The sequence below is a fragment of the Trichosurus vulpecula genome, chromosome 9 (genome assembly GCF_011100635.1).
Source record: "Trichosurus vulpecula isolate mTriVul1 chromosome 9, mTriVul1.pri, whole genome shotgun sequence".
NCBI lineage: Eukaryota > Metazoa > Chordata > Mammalia > Diprotodontia > Phalangeridae > Trichosurus > Trichosurus vulpecula.
This window is the reverse complement of record NC_050581.1, coordinates 178903907-178924091: the sequence shown is the minus strand read 5'-3', so window position 1 is coordinate 178924091 and position 20185 is coordinate 178903907. Positions and strand designations below refer to the sequence as shown.

Here is a 20185-nt window from a genome sequence, read left to right as displayed (position 1 = left end):
TTAGCTGATGCCATGTGGAAGAGACAGAGAGCTGGAGCACCCTGCTCAGCCCCTGAACTCGGCGTTCTTCTGACTTCTCCAGCCCTAACTTGACAGGGAGATGAATGTCAGTTCTGTTGAATGCTCTTTATTGCCTTCTTCCTGAGAGTGGTTTCCATTTTTTGTTCCGCATTGGAGCAAGCTTTCCCCAAAGCAGGCCACGCCAGCTCCCCTCCCCACAGGGCCGAATTGAGGACAAGGACAGCATTGCAGTAACCCAGGCATGAATGAAGTGCCCATGCCAAGCAGGGAAGGCTCAAATCAGGGCCACCCCCTGAGTGCCATGCCAGGGGGAGAGGTTGCAAGCACCTGTGATTGTGCTTGACCGTGCTTCAGTTTCTAAGTACACTACTTGCCTTCAGCAAGATGAAATTCTTTTGTTACCCAGACCAGAAGCAAAGGGAAACATGGGAGCTTTCTTGAGGTCAGGCACAAGCATTGTTAGCAAGCCTCGAGGCATTGCTCAGCCCAAGGAAAAGGCAGTTGGAATTCTGGCCGGCAGGGTCACATCTTGTTATGTTTACGTGGCCAGATGCTCACACACCACCTTAGGAATCGTGTTAAGTAAAATAGTAAAGGACACGCTCCGGGTTGGCTAACTCACCTTTCCCTTTGTATCTTTCTTCTCTCTCCAAAGCCAAAGGCCCGTCCCTGACAGCTGGAATAAATACCATAGTGAGAAAAGAACTGGACAGTTTTCACTACAAGTCAAACCTCCACCTGGCACTCTGGACTCCACGATGCCTTTGAGTCTCTCCCAGCTTCCTGTGGTCCTCAGGTGTAGAAATCTGCTGGACTGTTTGTTGTTCTAAAAAAGGAATTCCCTGAAGCCATGTCTGTAGCAGTGAACACCCTTAATAGACCCTGGATCGGGTTCAGCCACAGAATTGCTTTTATCAGTGTTAAAAGTGGTCTGGACTGCTTGCTACAAATCTGTGAGATTTTTACTTGCAGGAAGACATCATATTGCCACTCTTTGATAAAGATTGGCTGGGCAAAAAGATGTTTTGGGCAGAACTTTCCCACAGACTTCCTTCTTCCTCCCAGGCCAGCCCCCCTGGGGTCATCCACAAGCAGTTAGGCACCCACCCTCTGGATGACACCAAGGGAGGTACGGGGAGTGACCCTTCAGAAGGGAATGTGGCTTTATTGTTCGGGCAATGGAAGACAGACAGTAGCCCAACTCAGCAGAACAAAACAGAGCGTACTTTTGCCCAGCCTTTTGCAAGTAACTTGGGATAAGGAGCTGTCAGGAGTTTCTAACTTTTAAAAAGTTAGTTGTTTAAGCCATCGATGCCCAGAAAGCAAGTATAAACTATTTTGGAGGAATACTTTTCATGGTACAAAAGCAATTCTATGTGCTTTTTTAATAAGATGCAACTGAAAAGGAATATAAAAATGCTAACTAGTTTTGATAGAGGAAAGCCAAATGAAAAAAAAAATCACTGTAGGGGAAAAACCCTATGCCGAGATTTCCAAAGAAATGTAATTTCTTTTACAAGGGTATTCCATAGAGTCTTCACATTGAAACAGCATATCAAAGTAGGTTGATTATACCTTCTAGCCTCGTTCTATTTTCTAAAAATTGCCTTTTTAAGATGAAATTAATAGGATACCAGAGAAATGAGCATTCATATTTTTAATGTTTTTGGAGGTGAGTTATGTGAGTTCTCCTCAACCTTCTCCAGATACTGTAACAGAAATCAGTTTTAAACATCAGCTTGACCTGACCCTGTTTGTTAAACCCCCTCTGTGTCAGTACAGATGATTAATTGGTTGGTTTTTGGTTTTTTGTGGAGGAGCTGGGGCCCGCAGCGTGGAGTGGAAAATTTCACATGCTGCCTAAATAGCGTTTCTTTTCATTCATGTTCATCTCCCAAGGATCTCCAGGATCTGTGCTTTCACCTTCCCAAGAGGGTTTTCTGATCCATCCAGGACATTTCCCACCCACTCACCCCACCCCCCAGAGTGAAATCTTTAAAGGGCTGAACGTCGTCAGAATGTAACTGCTGGAGAAGTCACTCGTCACTTACTCGGGGGAGTGTTACCTGTGTCTCTCAGAGGGCTGATCCCCCCTGCTGCTGTCAGTCAAAAACCCCCCTCTGTACATCCTGCATTCTCCCCTCCTTTTTCCTGCTCCTGTGTCATGAACTACCATTTCAGGGACCCTGAAGCCAGCAAATGGTAGAACAAAAGCTCAGGTTGTTGGCCTAATAAAGTCAGCTGCTCCAGACTCATTAGATACAGACCTGAGCACGTGTGGAACAACAAAAGACCCTTTATGCAGACACTTTAGAGAGAAATGTATGTAAAATAGTAATTTTCTTGAAAGGGGTGGGATATTTTTCATTGATTATGCAATCAGTCACCAAATGTTTTTAGGGTAAAATAGGACAGCTAATAAAAGAGTACAGACATGTAGAAGGGGCTATTTTCTTAGGTTATTTGGAAAAACCAATAGAATGACTAGGTGACCTCCAAGGTCCCTCAGGCCAGCTCTAGATCTATGATTTTATGACCTCCCAGGAGCCAGCTGTAGGTGGGGAGGAGGGGGAGTGTCCGAACAGCCTCTTGTTGAATCCAAGCACCCTCCACGCTTGGCGTAACAAGGGCATTTTTGGTTTGAGTAGATTTCCGTTTCAAAGCCAAGAAGGGAATGTGATGGCAATAAACAAAGTCAGTTTTAAGTGATAGAATTTGTCTAAGATTATGTTACTCCAGAAAAAAGAAGTAAAAAGGCTACATGATGGCAAGTCAGAGCTGATTCCGAATAATGTAGATATTTAGAATAGCAGGTGTTGATCATTTGGATTTCTTTTAGATTGGGGTTTTTAATTCCATTCTCATTATGTCTCCTGGTAGTACGTACATAAAGCAACCAGATTAGGAAATTAGCCATGCCACAAACCAACCTACTCACACAGTGCTATGGCACTGTAGACTGGTGGGTTGTTTTTTTCTTGGAACTTTTATTTTCTCCTACAATTATCTTAGTACTTATAAATAATTAAGATAATTTAAAACAGTAGCACAAGTACTTTTTGGATTAAATTAACTTGGAAAACCAAATTTGCAGTGGTTGGGTTGTTTCTAGACAGATTTTGGTATTAATTTAAAACCAAGACAATTTTTATATTCTTTCCATAGAATTTCATGACAAACTCCTGCAGTTTTCTTAACCTATTTAAAAAAATTGCTGCAATGATGAACAAAGAATTAATACAAAACCTACTTTTGTATCTTTATTTTGGAATTTCTTGTTCTATTATAAATATTGAAGTATCCCTATTTCAGAAAACATATTTTGTTAAAATTGATTGTACATATTTAAATATGTATTTTTGCACAGGTCTTTTTTTCTTATATCCAGTTTTGGTACAATTGAGATCATCTAGTATTTATTTATTAATTAATAAAAAAGTAAGTACCTTTTTATAATTTGAAGTGGTTCACTGCCAAGCCAATAGTCCTAGAACTTGCCTACTCTAAAATTTAAGGGATGCCTCTGTTTCGTGAAAGTCTCTGTCCCTTTTAATGTCTTGGGAGTGGATTCATAGAGATTAACTGGGCATTACTTCTAGTAAATTGCCTAATTCCCCAGAAGACTACATTTAGTGAAGTGACACACTGCTTCTCCTTTGTTCCTGTTTTGTGAATGCCTGTCAGTGCAGATGTCTGTGTGTGTGTGCACGCGTGTATGTGCGTGTGTGCGTGCCCGTGTGTGTGCGCGCTTGCATGTGCAAGCCACTAGTATGTGGTGGTTTAAAACTAATGGAAAAAAAAACTGAAAAGTGCCTGATATAACTAGTTTCAAGCTTGGACTGTGTAGACAGATTCTCCTTTAAAAGACTTGAATGTTAAGTTGAATATATTTTTATTTTATTTTTATTTTTTTTTTGGAGCTTGCTTTTTCCACCTAACATCATTTCCAAAATTTTAGGGGAGGAGTTAAAAAAAATTACCTAAGCTGGTAATTGGATAAAGTATTTTAAAATAAGACATTTTGGTTTGAAACAATCCTGGTGGGTGATAAAACTGTCCCACGATGCCAAGAGTTGGAATCTTTTTTCAGCCAGCAGTTTTACAAGACACGTCTTGTTTTGTTAATTTACTCATAACATGCAGAGTTTAAAATAGAATATGTAAAATATTTTCTACTCCAAAAATCTAACAAAAAGAAGTACCTCTGAGAACATTGAAGGAAAAAAAGCATGATCTGAGAAATGTAACTGAAGGCCACTGTCTTCCTCTAAAGAGTTCTCTTGCCAAGGGCCTTCCCTGCTGTCTCTCCTTCTGCCTCCAGGAAAGAGTTGGGCTACACATGATTGTTAAGGGTTTGCTGTTTAGCAGAGAATAATCATTTTTACCTTTTGTGCAAAACCTGTTACATTTTCAGATCATTTAAAATGAGCACTACGCGCTGTCGATGTGAATGTAGGGCCTGGAAAGCATCTTGCTCTGTTTTGAGCCTGGTTCTAAAAGCAATCTCCGGTGTCAAGTGTGTGACTAGTGTGATAATTTGTACACAAGATGAAGAGCATCTCAGCTGGACTTTGGGTTGGCTGCTGTATAGTACATGAACAAATGTCATGGGATAGAAAATTACTTTGGATATTTAAAAGAAAAGAAATATATAGTCTATTTGTTTTGTAACAAGTTTCTGTAAATAAAATAATTTATACTATTTATAAGAAAAAGTTGTGCTTTGCTTTATGAAAAATTAGTTTGTGGAACAAACCTGTTACTAAACCAGGCAATAAAATGAGGACTTCTTAATAAACAAGGTTGGTTACATGAAATACATTTTACATGTTTCTCCTTCATTATAACATTACACACATACTTTTCAAAGGAGTCTTTCAATCCGAATGGGGCTTTCTTCAGTCTCAACCACAAAGGCATAGCAGTGCGTCAGTTTCCTGCTGAATACTTTTAAGGGCATTTTCATATAGAAAAATCTATTTGAAAAGCTTTGCCTGAGCATGCCTTACCTGATTGTAGTTTCAATTTTTCACCCCCTCAGTTTTTGCAAAAGAAACTGGGGGTGGGATAGGCTGAGAAAGTTAGCTCAGTCCTCATGTGAAATCTGTGTGCAGTCAGTGATTGGAGATTTGCAGCAGTCTTCACGAACAGCTCCTCTTCCCTTTTCCTCCTTGGATTTGCTTGTTAGCCTAGGCTCAGCAGACCTTGACTTCTTACTTAAAGTGCTTCAGATGACTACCTGTAAATAAATTCTACCCAAAATCATGGAATCAGACTGCTACTGCTGTGAATTCAGGAGTTGCAGAAGCAGCTACACAAAATCAGGCTTAATAGAGACCTAAACCATTTGGTTGGAGTGGGACATGTATGTTTTTTAAAATAAGTTTTCATTGATATCATCCAAAAGTCCCCCACATCCTTTGTTTTCCCCCCTCCCAGGGAGCCATCCCATAAAACGAAGAATGAAAACCATCAGCAAAGCAGCCTGGTCTTTGAAAAAGCGGGATGGGTGGGAGGTGGCTTTACTGGGGCCAGGCTCCTTTTGGGTAGCTTGGGCCTGTTCCTTTTCTCTCCCTTTGAAGCTGGCTGTTCTTTACATTTACCTTGTTGGAGTCATTGTGTGGACTGTGATTTCGACTGCTGACTTCATTCTGTGATTGATGTGTCCGAGTTTCCCCAGGATTCTCAGATTCATCATCATTCTCGTTTCTCGCAGCGTAATCATGTTCCATTATGTTCACACACCAGTTTAACCATTCCCCTATCACTGGGTGCCATCTTTGTTGTTTACATTTCTTTGCTGTCACAAAAAGCTTTGCTGTATTTTGGTGCATATACATGGACTTTGTTTCCATCTGTGGTCTCCTTGGGGTATATGCCAGGTAGAGGAATCTCTTGAGTCAGCAGGTAGAGATAGCTTAGTTCAGAAGTGTGTTAAATATATATCTGGGAAAGGCTCTTGTCTAAGATTAATTTGAAAAACTAAGCCACAGTGTGCATAATATCGTGATTGAAGACCAAAGACCTATAGGCCGAAAGCATTGAGAAACGGCCTTTTTTTTCCATTCTTAAAAGCATAAACCAAATTTTGTTGCAAATATGTCAAGCACAATTTTCAGCCCCAAACCTGATAAGCAGATAGGAATCTACTAGAGTTGGACTTTGAGGTAGAAGCATAGATTTAATTGACCAATGATCAGTTGTTGACAGAAAAGGGCGTGACTTTTATATAACCAAAACACTTTCAAAACCTAGTCAATTGGGTCTATCTATTGCAAGCAATATTTTTAATATCTCAATGCAATAAAGTATCTCTGACCAGTCATGCCCTTTATATGAAAAAACAATAATACAACTAATATCCCTCTTGGCTTATATGTAATATCTCACAATAGTTTGTTAATGTTTTCCAGATAAGTTCTGATCTTTAAAAAAAAAAAGGCATTACTAACAGGACTAAGTCATTACGTGGGTCTGAGAAGGCAAGGGGCACCCAGAAACATGTTTTGTTTGTACACTAAATGAATAGTGCTCATTTGGAAAGGCCTTACTCGATGAATAGTTTTATCCTTTTCCAAATGACAGGAAGAACAATCTATCAGAGTTGTCTAGAGGCAGACATTTACTTTGCAGCTATTCCTCGCTACCCGTTCGACTTTGCATGGCAGAAAGGTACCCGAGACTTTGGAGAGAGACTGTGCTGGGTTTAATTTTCTAAAGAGAATACCCAAGTATGTAAAATTGGTAGTCGCTTCATAGAAACAAGATTAAAGAAGTTTGGGAGTTCATAGTGAAATTTTCAAAATCATTCTATTTTTAATAGGCCACTGTGATGGTAATACATTAAAAAGGCTTAGATTTCAGCTTAATGTTGATGCTTTATCCTTCCTGTGTATTGTGACTTCTGCCTTCTAATGGGCAGTGTCTTAAACCTGAAGATTAAAATTGATCTGCGTTGTTGTAGTAGGTAGAAACTAGATTATGTTAGAATAATTTTTTTTCATTTTGATTTCATTAGGTTATGACTCAGAAGCCTTATTTCTAATTTATGACCTTTTCAGAATAAGGAAAAGTAAAATATTTGAGAAAAATCAAGTGATTTTCGTTTTTCAATTCAGAGGTTTAATAGAAATGGCCCACTTGTAGCTTAATGGTATTAAAGACAAATTTAAATGAAGCTGATATTACTTAGTACAAAGCTGTATCACTGATAAAATCGTTCTCATATTAGGAAGAGCTCCTTTTAATTAAAACTAGAAAATGAATGTAGAGCCCTGAGAAAGTGAGGGGTGTGTACTTCGGTTTTCCTCGATTGCTAAAGGGCAACGTCGTCTAGTGAAAGAAAAAGTCGGGGTAGCGGGTCAGTGCTAGAGGCTGGGCAAGTTCAGCCCCACTATCTGCAGTGTTGCACGCCCCCCCCCCCCATATGAGGACTTGGGGCGGCCAAGAGGAAGCAGGCAGCTGTAGCCCTGCCTGGAGAGCAGGGCGTGGGTTCAGAGGGTCTCACTGTTAACCTTCCTGTCACTCCCTGGGACAGAGCCCTCCTCAGTGGTCTAAGAAGCAGGTAAGTGACTGGAATGTTCTCCTATCTGCAGTGCACACCTGTGCTCAGACACACAGCATGCACTCAGGTCCACCAACTACCAACTCGGGGGAATGTCCCGCTGGTCATCCACTGGACCAATGGTTTACAAGTGCTGTGTAGCACTGGGCGTGGGCATGTCCAGACCCTGGAGAACTTGTCGATTTAAAGGATGTTGTAGTGTCAGGCTTGTGGACTAAAAAAGGCCAACAGACTCAGGGGAAGGAAATGTGCAGGGGACAATCAGGGAGGGCTTTATACAGAGAAAAGCAGTGGTGCCGACCGGGGCTTAGGGAGAGAAGTGTTGCTGTGTGGGAATGAGCTCCAGGCAGGGAGGACACATCTTTGTATTAATGGCAGCTGCTGAGAAACCAGAGGAAGTGGTCACTGAGGCCAGCTTCTTGTTGCTTGAAGACCCTGCAGCTGCAAGGGCACAGGTAAGGGAAGTCACAGCTCCCAGCCAGCCAGCCCAGATGGATTAAAGGCCTGTCTCCTTGAGTCTGTTTGCTACCCGGCAAAATTCCTAGGGAAGTTATTACCCACCAGCAGTTAACCCTCCATCATGATGCTTCAGGAAATACACCTTTGGGTTGGGAAATGCCCAGCCCTAAGGTAAGTCACAGCTGCTTTGGGTGGGCAAAATGTAGCATTCTGAGGTAGTTCACTGCGTGTAACCACTCCACAGTAGAAGTGGGCCCTAAGCAAAGCTTTTTCACAATTTGGTACAGAGCCATCACGTGATTGATTATTGCTGACATCCCCACAGGCCCCCTGGTATGCCCAGGGCTGTAAACCAGGCTGTATACAGGCTGCCCACTGGACTAACTCCATAGCTACAGCACACTTGTAGGGTCCTGTCCCCTTTGTCTCCTCTTCCTATGATTTGTTGTGGCTTTCAGACCTAGACACTGAGATTCTATTACTTCTGTTGAGCTCGGCTCATCCTCCTGCATCTCGGCTGTCAGTGCTCACTGTACAGGTTATCTCATTCAGACCTTCTGCCACCCCTGGTCGGTAGATGCCACCCTCCGTTTGCAGAAGAACCAACAGCGGCTCACCCAGCTAGTCTTGACTCCAGGTCCTAGACCTCAGCTGCCTTAAGAGCCCGTCCACCCCCCAAACTTCTCAAGGAGCACACCATTCCCTCTGGGCAGAGGATGCTTGGCCCTAATAAATCATCAGTCTAGGTCAGACCTAAACCAGTCCATTAGATAGAATTCAGTTTCCTAAGAAATGTCAGTCCTCTTGATTAACCCAGTTTTCCCTCCATCAAGGAACTTGCCACATCAACACCACTTAACATAGTGTTAAAAGTCTTCTCAATTAAAAAAAATGTTTAAATGCACCCCAGGCCGAGTGGAAACTTAGGAAGGTTTTTAACCATAGGATACTTTTTAAGGTAGTTTCAAACTCCTAATAGCCTTGTTTCATGGGGATCTTGCAGCGGTGATTACAACATATGAGGAATCAAGGTGTCCTTGTCCCTTGCCCTCCCCACCTCATACCACACTGCTCCCCAGACCTTGAGATAGAAATGATCATGTCTAGCTAAGTATTTGCCCCAGTATATGATGCCAGAATTCAACTTCTAAGATACTTGATTATTCACACATTTTTCATAACAAGATCAAACCCCCCTCCACAGGGTAGTTATGCAATACAATCTTATTTGACCAACAAGTTTCATGGAGTTGGAGCAGTATTTCACCCACAGCCAAAATAAAGGTCAGTGTTCATAGCAGGCTGCCCCCAAGCGCTGGATCAGGGGCCTCTGGCTCTGGCTACTTAAGGCACTCCAGGCTTCAGGCCAGAGGTGAGCTTAGAGATCATTTAGTCCAACCCCATTATAAAGAAAAGGTGCATGAGGCCAAGAGAGGCTGAGTGGGAGACCCAGGGTTTGAACCAGAATCAGAGAGCCTGAGTGAATGCCACACTTGGGCAGTCACTTTAGCTCATGGCTCATGCCACTTCCTCACCTGCAAAATGAAGAGGACTGGCCCGAGAGGAAGGTCACTTCTAGCGCCCAAATCCCTATCAGACTTGGCTGTCCAATGATTATGATCAAATCAACTTCATGTGTGACTGCCACAAGACAGCCTGCTAGAGGACAATGACTATCCTATAACCTGCCATTTGTCTCTGTAACAATGAATAAACCCTTTAGAAAATTGGGGAAAAAAATGAGCAACACAGCGTGATTACGGTAAAAGGCTCGTGTTGGGAGGCCTGTGTCCTTTGTGTCTCCTGGTGGCGCATGCTAGCTGTGTGACTGTGACCCTGAAGATAAGAGCTGGACCAGAAGAGTCAAGGGCCCTTCGAGTTTAAAAAATTGAGAAAAAAATGATTGTGGCAGTGGCTTATTAGCCACATTTGATTTTAGTCATCAATCTTACAAGTTTTTAAATAACTAGGGAGATGGGCAATTGTTCTACTTAGTATATTCAACTTAAACATACCTTTAAAAATATCAGCCAAACCCTCAAAATAAATATTGAAACCAAAAATGTATTCTTTATTTTTTACAGTTGAATTGTTTACATAATGAAGTGGACTATAAAATTTCCAAGTCTTTATCACCGAAGGGCATCTTTATTCCAACAAGATCGTCAGACGATGTCCCCAAATGGTCTTATAAACTATCCCGTTTCCCCTTGTGTGTATACGCTTTCCTGGAGCCTTACATATTAATTACCCTGGAAAGCTTCTGGACTCGATTCAACAGCAGATCTCCCTTCTTGATAGTTTCTTGGTATTGCCAGTTCTTGCTATCTGGTCTGTTCAAAAACAAAAACATCCATATTTCCTTATCATACCACAGCATGAAGACAGCTCTCTGTCATTAAAAATTAGCTGGTTTAATCATCTTAATGAAACATAGGAAGGCACGTTACCTGTTGGTTTCCACGATCTCATTTACTTTATCTATTTTGCAGTGCAGTCTCCCAGCCGCGATAAATCTGGAAAGTTCCCTGATGGAGACGAAACAAAGTGTTAATCGAGAGTGCTGACATTTCTTAGGAAAACTGCGCTGTCAACCTGCAAAACAGTACATTATTGATTTAATCCCAGAGTTGTAGCATCAAGAAAAACTGTTTTAAGACTGACCCCCTTTAGTCCTGACCAGCTTAATAAAGCCTATATTTGGGATAGTTGAGGGAAAAGAACATGCAGAAATACTGCACGCTTCCACCTAGGCTACACACCATAATTATTTTCAAAATACTTCAACCCACAAAAGGGCATGGCTGCTGGCCACTGGGACCACACTTCCGCTGCTTTTCTAGCAATACCATTTCATCATACAAGGGCTGGTCTCACACAAGACCCTACACAACAGCAGAGACTTTAACTTTTTGCTATTTAGAAAGTCGTGGCATTAAAACTGAGCCCAGTGACCTCTCATTAACAACTAATGTGTCTGTGATGAAGAAAGGTAGGGATTTTCCTGCCAGGCTAAATCTGCACATAGGAATCAAATACAGCATTAGTCCTATAGTCAAAGGCAGTCACTGTGGGTGGGGGCATACTTACCTGTTTATAGTAATGGTTTGGCCCATTTTTACATTTAAAAATAATCTAACTCCTAAAACACTATTCAAATATTCCAAAGACTTAGCACCGATATTTCTATACTGCCCTCTAAATGCTTGTCTTCGTTTTCTTGGATAACTGAGCTTGAGTCATGGACTTAAAACTTGAGCTAGAATCAGAAGGTCAGCTCAGAGTAGAAAAATTCATTTACAGGTATTACTCTATGACTAAAGCCCACGGGAGATATTCCATGAAGGGCCTTTCCCTGTAGCTAGATTTAACTATTGCCGTAACTAAGTTACCCAGCACAAATCTAAAGCAAGAGAGTTAGATAAACATAAAAAACAAAAAAAATAAAACTTCAATTTGCTACAATACAAAGCAAGGCAAGGCTAGGCTATGTTCTCTCTTCCCACTTCAGGAAAATCTGTTTGCTACTGCTCACAATCCCTGTCGGCCAACCATCTGTCTCTTCTCTACTGACCCAAGGGTTAACAGTCTCTTCTTTACCGTCAATAAGGATTTTTATCTCATTTTCATTCCTCTTGAAAAGCTAATAGTTTTTAGATTGAAATAAAAAGCTTCAGAACCGTAAGGTAGGCCTCACACCTCAACGTGCTATCAAGCAAAAAACCACTGTCAAAAATTTCACATCGCATCAGGGATATCAGCATTTGTGGAGGACATGCAAGAAAGGGTTATATGAAATGCTAATAAATAAATTTCAGATTCATGATCTCATTTAATTTCCAAAACACCCTTAAAGTAGGGAGGGCTCACATGACTACTTTGCTAGAGATAAAGGTCAAGGGCTTTACCCAAAGTGACAGTCAGGTCTCCTAACCAGTCTGGGCACTGACTGCACCACACTCTCCCCATTCAGGAGGCAGCTCTTGGTTAGGATGCCCATTGTGCATTTTTCACACCTGTTGGCAGGGATAGCCTCACTCTCTAAGAAATACCTATGGCTAAGCACCACCAGAATTCATCAGGCCAAGAGCTAAAAATCTCGCCTTTTGCCATTAGTACTGACACTAACAGCTAACATTCACATAGCATTTCTAAAGATCTGCAAAGCACTTTGTGTATTCCCTCAGCCGATCCTCGCAACGGCCCCAAGAGGTAGGTACTACGCCCATCACCCATTTTACAGATGACTTGCCCGGGGTCACAAGGTCACATGGCCAGGAAGGGTCCCAAGTTCAGCATTCTGCCCACTGCACCACCCAGCTGTCTCAAAATCTAACTAGCTTTCAGAACTACAGCCAAGGGTGCACCACAGAGAGGGCAGGGCAGAATTATTAGAGCCAATATGATTTAATAGAGAGCAAAAGGATGAAGAGCTGGGATCCATCCAGCCCTGCAGCTCTAGGCAAGTCCAAACCTCCCTGCAACTGTTTCCTTGTCTACGAAGTGGGAATATTAATAGAGCTGTTGGAGCTCACAGAGCTGTTCTGGTTCTTTTTTTTTACATTTAAAGTACCAGACAATTATTCAAAAAAACTTTTGCATTTTTGCCTCAAAATTGGGGGCGAGGCAAGGAAATGGGGTATGGAAGCTAAAGGGTGGAAGGACATACACGACTGTAACCAGTTTTGACTAATTTGCAGTGAATGGCTTCCGCTAATAAGAGAGCAGTCTTACTCACTGATCTATGAACTCCACACCAACTCCAAAAGCTTCTGCCATGTAGCCAAGGGTCAACGACCTGTAGGACTCCAAGAGCTGGCTGTACGCATGGATTCTCATCTCTCGGACGTAGTATCGATAATGAGGAGCAAAGAGCCAGTCCTTCTTCATCTCCTGCTCAACGATAGCTGCAACGAATAAAAGGCAGCATTTTAAGCACACAATTCCTGGCCATCCATGTCCTAAGCTAAGTGGGCTAACATGAACGTGACATAAAAGGGAGAGTCAGTGCCTTTGATGAGCTTGGTGTCTGGTGACAGATCAAGAGAAGGTGTGTAAAACAATAACCTGTGTTTACTTTGGTGGGAAAACAAAGGAGGCTTCCAGCCGACGTTCTCTAAGCCTGTAAACATAAGACTAAAAACACATGTGGATCCCAGAGGTCATGCAGCTCAGAAACACTCACTTCAGACTCAGCCTCTGAGACCAACCATGCCTTACCATTGGACAGACTCCACTAACTACTTTGATAAGAAAAAGAATGAAGCCAAGGTATGAGCATCATCTCTTTACAATTTAACACTTTTATCTTATTCTCCAATTCAGAAATCTATCTTCCCCTATTGGAAAATAGAGGGGAAGGGTATGGGGGGCAGGGGGGAGATAGAAGGGAGGGCAGATTGGAGGAAGGGGTAATCAGAATGCACGCTGTTTGGGTGGAGGGAGGAGAGAGATGGGGAGAAAATTTGGAATTCAAAATCTTGTGGAAGTGAATGTTGACAACTGAAAATAAGTAACTTTTAAAAAAATTTTTTTAAAAAGAAAAAAAGAACATCACGAAGGTTGGAAGTTCTTAATATGAAAAATCAAATAAGCAAATATATTACAAAAATATAAAAAAATTCTCCAATTCAGTTCCTGATTCTTACCTCCATGGAAACTGATGGCAGAGCAGGGGACAAGGAGCATAATAATAGGAGGCAGGATTAGTGAGAATAAGGGGAAATACTCCGAGGGCCCTGGCCATCAGCACATGAGAATAAAGCCTTTCTTGTGGATCAAAATCAAATAAGGCAATTTGGGACACATCTTGTAAATCTGTTCAAAGGAGTCACTACTCCGTCTGACGTCCTTTCACACTGCTCCTGGCAATCAGCCAATGGCGGCGGGCAGCCAGGATCCATGTGACCGGAGAAACAACATTAAAGTCTCAGAATTTTAGGTCTAGAAGGACCTTAGAGATCATTTTATAAATAAAGAAAATGAGACCCAAAGAGCTTAACTTACCCCAAGATCACAGAGTTAATGGCAGAGGCAAGATGAGGCTCAGTCCCACTGCCTCTCACTAACAATAGCCCAGGAATACCTCACCTATCCAGGAGAAAGAGAAGAACCCAAGAAGCTAACACCGGGCACTGGGCAACCAACATCCTTATTACACAGTCCACATGCCAGTCTCTCACGTACTTTGCCCACAAGAGAGCTCCTCAAGCTCTTTCTCAGGTCCCGGTTACTTTACTTTATACACAAGGCTAACAAACTGGCTATTTGGTTTCTACACGCACTGCAGCTTAGAAACAGCACATCAGAAGGCAGGTTCATTGACAGCAATTAGAACTGAAACCTGACAGCAAAATAATAATAGAAATGAGAACTAAAAAAGACCACTGCATAGGGAGCTATTCAATAAAGAGCCCCACACACCACGATCGGCAACACGAAGTACAACAACTTAACGCTACTACAAAGTAAGTTTACCACAAGTTAACACAATATACCACTCAAATTCAACTGGTTTCTTCTCTTCAAGGACTACATGAACACTACGCCCAAGGCTCAGAACACAGTGCAGGAGGCAAATATTTACTGATAGCCAATTTTTACAGAATGATTCTTGAACATTATTTAAAACCTAAGACATAAAAAGTCAGTCTCAGGATAATTCGGAGCTCATTGAAGGCAACCCCCTCCCATCAGGATTTCCCTTTTTCTTTCCCTCAAAAGGCAATATCAATCATGGAAACTACTTAATAATCTAATTGCGAGTCTGCTTCCCCAATCTGTGGGCTCTGTAATCTCTCCTATAGAACAAAGACTCCATAAAGATGCACAAAGAAATCTGCAAATGCAGGCTTTAGATGTCACCTCAAGGTGGCTGCTTACAGAATTAAGTAACAGCAGAATGAAGGTACACGATCAAAATCAGTAACTATATTCTTACCCAATGACTGGAAGAAGACTGAATAACGACACTCATATAGTGAAAAGAGGTACTGTCGAACTGTGGGCAGGCTGTGCAAGACTTCCAGAATTTCTGCTCCTTTAATAACCTAAAATAGTAAAGCAAACTAATGTTTTTGTTGACCATCAGTCTTTTTTAATTTGAAGGAGAAAAAAGAAAAAACCTTTAAAAGGAAGGTATTCTCACTTACCTTTTCCCTGAGATCAGGTCTTTCTAAAGCAATCATGCTGACGTAGACAGTGTATGTTACGAATGTTTTATAATCCATCAGTTCATAGGATGTAAATGTTGAAACGGTGTCAAGGAAGAGTTCAGCTGCCTGCTTAAAATCTCTAATCGCTACACAGTAAAGGCCTTGATACACCTTTAGGCGATTTCTCCTGTCCCAGTCACCTCCTTCTTCTATTAGGCTTAAAACAAAAAATATTATGAGATCATGATCCACATAGAGATCATAAAAAGAGAAAAATCAAAATTATTAACAGTTGCACAATGGCTGCTAAAAATTATAAATTATGTTACCTAGTTTAATTGAGAACTTTTGAAAAAATATATACTCTTAGGCTATATAACAAAGATAAAATTCCTCCTGATTTACAGGAGTCAGAATCTTAATGGCAAAGGTGTTTTGACCATTTTTAAGAAATGAACCTTACTTACTAGTCTTATGTCAAAGAAAATGGGCAGGTTTCCAGAAAGTGGGAGCTCAACAATTTATTCTACCCTCCCACCATACCGCCCCGGCCTACCCCCGATAAAAACAAGTCACTCATTGCGCTCAAAGCTGCTGGCTGGCTAGACACTTCAAACCCCATGGCCCCATGTCTAAATGATACCTTTTAGCCTTCTCAGTGTTTCGTGTGATGAGATCATTATCCATATAAAACAAGCCAATTCTTAGGAGGTAGAATACAATATCCAATCGGTGACCCAGAGCCACAGTCTTGTCATAGGTCTTGCGAAAGGCAGTCAGAGCTCCTTCCTGTCAAAAAGACCATTGCTAAGGTTAAAACCAAACACTAGCTAAGAACACCCTAAAAGGCAAATGAGGGACATCTTCAAAGTCCAAGAGATGCTAATTCCCATGCACAGATCAATGCTACAAAACAAGTGAATTCTCAGAATATGTTGTGCCAATGCAATGTGATTCTTCAAAAATTACCGAAGAATCAATGTGGCCCCCCCAGCGCAATGCAGCTCAAGCCTTTCCACCTCTGTGTCCCACATGAAATTAAAGCAGATTCTGGGTTGGCCTTATCAACTTTCTTAGTAGTCAGCTGTCTAGCTCTGTGATGCCACCATGCCGTTGCTGTTACTGCTGCCACACACAAAGCTACCAGACACGCACAAGGATTATCCATCCTGTCCTTAGGTAAAAGGAAACGGAGCTGCTGAGTTTCCTGGCCACTGATTTGACTCTTACACACAGTATTTCATCTAACGTTTCTCGACACTGTCTTGACATAAACTATGAACACATCGAGACTGAATCAGGTGAAACGTCCGGTGAAAACTGGGAGAAACACTTGGACTTGGAATCCAGGGACTCCAACTGGAGTCCCTGTTCTGCCCCTTATTGCCAGGGTGATTCTGGCCAAGTCGCTGACCCTCTGGGCTTTGGTTTCGTACATCTGTTGTTCTAGTTAGGTAAAATTTAGGTTTAAAATTACCCAGTGAACAAAAACCAGAAAAAACACAGAAATGATTCTCGATTCCCCTATATATAAGGTTCCCTACACTTTTTCTACTAAGTATTATATAGTACATAAGAGAATCACAATTCTAAAAGTAAGCCAATCATAACTCTAAATTCACACCAAAACCACCTCTCTAATTCTAACCAGAAGTTGCTACAAATACCATGACAATATTTGACCCACTGCAATTATTTGAAATATTTCAGCCCTTAATGACTTATTTTGCTAAGTTTTGCTAATATTCCTAAGTCCTTACATCATATTCAACTCCTGCCCAAAGATCAGAGTAAATATTATAAACATCACATAAGCAATATACTAAACTTAAAAAATCAGATAGCTAAAATAATTTGGGGGGGGGGTTAACCAACCCTAAAGATATCCCCATTTCTCTTAAAGTTTTCTTGTATGAAACTTCTCTCTCTGCCTTGCAAAACTCCTACATGCCATGAAGTTACATTCATCCTACTCATTTCTTTGCAAAAAAGGATACTGGACCAATACAGACACTTAGGTATCTGCCCAAAAGAATTTGGAATATGAATATTATACTGCAAAAGAAAGAGATTCACTATCTACTACCACTCTTACTGGCTTTATACAAAAGAAAATTACCCATTGTGGCTTGTGACAGATTCATTTTTTAAAAGAGAATTTATTTTAAACAATCAGCAATTTTATATGACAGGAGGAGCCTCCCCGCCCTTTACTGACCTTATCGCCGATGCGACACAAATACTCCGCCTTGGCCATCATTGCATCTCGGATTTCACTCTCCCCCAAATTTTTTTCCGCATCCTCTAGTTCATCATCCAAACGTTTCAACTCTTCTTCATTCGCCTTCTTCATTTTATTTAACAGCTCCGTATCCATCTGCCAGTCAAGAGACTTACATAAGGCTTCGTAATAAGGAGCCATATCTGAAAGAAGGGGACAAGGGAGAAATTCATTACAGATGCCATTTACTGGCTTACAGACCCTTAAATTTCAAGACTGTACACTGTAAGGGAATATGGACTGCAAGTCAGAGGACTTTGGTTCAAATCCTGCCTGGGTCTGTCTCCACCTACATGCCCTGACACATTTGGAGCTTTAGCTTTCTTCTCTTCTATAAAATGGGATTAAGACTCATAGACCTCTGAGGTCTCCTCCAGTTCTGTGACCACACGAGCCTCTGTCTGTGCTTTCTGCACCAAGCACTACACTATGTGAAACACTGGGGACGCAGAAATAAAGGAACAAGTCAGGCCCTGCCCTCAGGGACTGTCCATTCCCTCCCTGGGACTCCTTCACTTCACAATCGGATCACAACAAAGGGACGGGCACAGGTGCCCCCCCACACCTTCTGTAGACAGTGGGTGCACCTTAAATGCAAATTCCCACACCTGAGAAGCATTTTTTACCTACTCACTCAAACAAGAGTGTAAAAGACCAGAGGGGCAGGGGAAGGGAGCCGGTCTCCTGGGACTGGCCCGGGGCGAACCCCAAACCCTGCACCCCCTGCACCCGGGCAGGGCCCAGCGAATAGGCCTGCTTCATTTCAACTAAACCAGGTCAATAGCGTAGTGCAATTCAATAAACATGTATTAAGCACCTACTGTATGCGGGGGCGCAAAGCTAAGTGCACTGGTTTGGTCAGAAGGAGAAATTCTGCATCGTGGGGAATCCCTATGAGTGGATTGGATCAAACGCCGTCCAAGCTCCCTTCCAGCCAGAACCCTTCCCCTAGACCTCAGTTAACCCCACCTGCACAATGGGGTTTCCAGTTCCAGAGCTACGGTCCTAGCCAGGGGAAGGACGCTGGCTCTGGGCTGACCGTGGCCAAGGCACTGAACCTTTCTGGGACTTAGTTTCTCCATCTGTAAGTTAAGGGGGCCTGACCTTTGTCGGTCACCCAGGACCCTCCCAGATCTCTCTACATCGGGCTGGGGGCGGCGATGCTCAGCCCGGGCTCTCGGCTCTGCTGAGTCAGGGGCTGGGCCGGGCCGGGCAGGCCTCGGCGGAGCCCCGGGCTCGGGTGACAGGCCGGGCCGGGAAGGCCTCGGCGAGCCCCGGGCTCGGGTGCCAGGCCGGGCCGGGCCGGGCAGGCCTCGGCGGAGCCCCGGGCTCGGGTGACAGGCCGGGCCGGGAAGGCCTCGGCGAGCCCCGGGCTCGGGTGCCGGCACGGGCGGGGGCTCGCTCACTGTTGTCGCGCACGGCCGCCATGAGCTCGTCGCGCACGGCCGCGTCCCCGCGGTGCTCGGGCAGGCTGAGCAGAAAGCGCAGCTGCGCGATGCGCAGGTCCGGGTTCTTGGGCAGGCCCTCCTCCTCCAGGTTCTCCAGCGGCATCGCGGCGGCTGCTCCGGGGTACGACAACCACAACAGGCAGCGCGACGGCGGTGGCTGCGGCGGGGCCCGGGCCTTCTCTCTGAGGCCGCGACGGAAGCGGAAGTGGAGCGCCTCCCCCGGCTTCCGGCGCGAGCCCGGCCGCCTACAGCGACCCCTGCCGGGCCCCGCCGGGACTGCGCAGCCGCCACCGCCCCGCCCGGCCCCGCCCCGCGCCGAGCTGGGACAAGGAGAAGAACGCTGAGGCCCCAGTGGGCAAGCAACAGCTCAGAGGTCACCTCATCCTCCCAGGAGAAAGCGGGACTTATCCAAGGGGCTTTCAGCTGGGGGAAGGGGGAGGGAAAGGACTCAAGTCACGTAGTTTGCTGTTGTTCAGTCCTTTCATTTCATTAAGTGCCGACTCTCCGTGGCCCCATTCCGGGGTTGTCTTCGCACAGACAGTGCAGTGATTGCCATTGCCTTCTCCAGCTCATTTTACAGACGAGGAAACTGAGGCACACGGGTTAAGTGACTCACCCAGGGTCACACAGCCAGTAACTGTCTGAGGCGGATTTGAACTCTGTGCACTGTGGTGCCTTTAGCACATGACCAGTATATAGTAGGTGCCGCATAAATGCTTATTCCCGTCGCCACCCCTGCACAATGCTAAGCACTGGGTAAAATCTGAATCAATGCTTCCTGCTCTAGCAAATGTGGATGCCCCTTGAATGAAGCTGGGCCCTTGTTGCCAGCCGGGCATCTGTTAAATATGCCCCAAAATCCTGCTCAGCTTTTGGCATTAAATTTGTTTTTACAATTCACAACATCTTTAAATTTCTGTTAAGAAAAAGAAAGCGGACTGCAACAGCGATGATAGTTATTAGCTCCAATTTACAGACAAGAGGAATGACTCCGTCAAGGTCACACGCGGAGCAAGGAGCCCGGCTGGGATCTGAGTGCGGTGCGGGGAGGTGCGAGATTTGGGAGCAGCGGACGCGAGTTCCAGTCTTGACATCTCTACCACTTCCCACCTCTGGCACTCAGCACAGGTCTTCGGCTCTCTGGACATCCGGTGTCCTGGCTTGTATTGTTGGAAGACAAGAATAATACGGAAAGAGCGTCAGGGGAGGAGCCAGAGGGCCTGGGTCCGAAGGCCACTTCTTCCCTCTGCTCCCCGGC

The 20185-nt window shown here is 43.6% G+C and overlaps 2 protein-coding genes across 2 annotated transcripts in view; one reads left to right on the top strand and one right to left on the bottom strand.

Annotated features, from left to right (window-relative positions):
* ATXN7 (ataxin 7) overlaps nt 1-4819 on the top strand; it is a 115393-nt gene extending 110574 nt beyond the window's left edge. Inside the window, exon 11 of the mRNA XM_036738281.1 lies at nt 677-4819. Within this exon, the coding sequence (XP_036594176.1) occupies nt 677-694 (18 nt within the window). The 3' untranslated portion in view covers nt 695-4819. The remainder of the gene's footprint in view (nt 1-676) is intronic.
* Nucleotides 4820-10088: 5269 nt separating this feature from the next.
* Nucleotides 10089-19122, bottom strand: PSMD6 (proteasome 26S subunit, non-ATPase 6). Its single transcript, XM_036739385.1, has 8 exons — nt 18886-19122; nt 17417-17622; nt 15842-15987; nt 15196-15415; nt 14985-15093; nt 12783-12951; nt 10495-10572; nt 10089-10377 (listed from the first exon to the last, which is right to left on the bottom strand). The coding sequence occupies exons 1-8, from the start codon at nt 19028-19030 to the stop codon at nt 10281-10283; spliced, it is 1170 nt and encodes a 389-aa protein (XP_036595280.1). The 5' UTR covers nt 19031-19122; the 3' UTR covers nt 10089-10280.
* Nucleotides 19123-20185: the final 1063 nt, after the last annotated feature.

What these genes read in the sequence shown, in the direction of transcription:
- PSMD6 (XM_036739385.1), bottom strand. Translation starts at nt 19,030, where the DNA reads ATGCCGCTGGAGAACCTGGAGGAGGAGGGCCTGCCCAAGAACCCGGAC. An exon ending in TGTGTCGCATCGGCGATAAG is followed by an intron (nt 15,988 to 17,416) that starts GTCAGTAAAGGG and finishes TCTTTTTGACAG; the next exon opens with GAAGGAGCTCTGACTGCCTT. An exon ending in AGTCTTCTTCCAGTCATTGG is followed by an intron (nt 12,952 to 14,984) that starts GTAAGAATATAG and finishes TATTCGTTGCAG; the next exon opens with CTATCGTTGAGCAGGAGATG.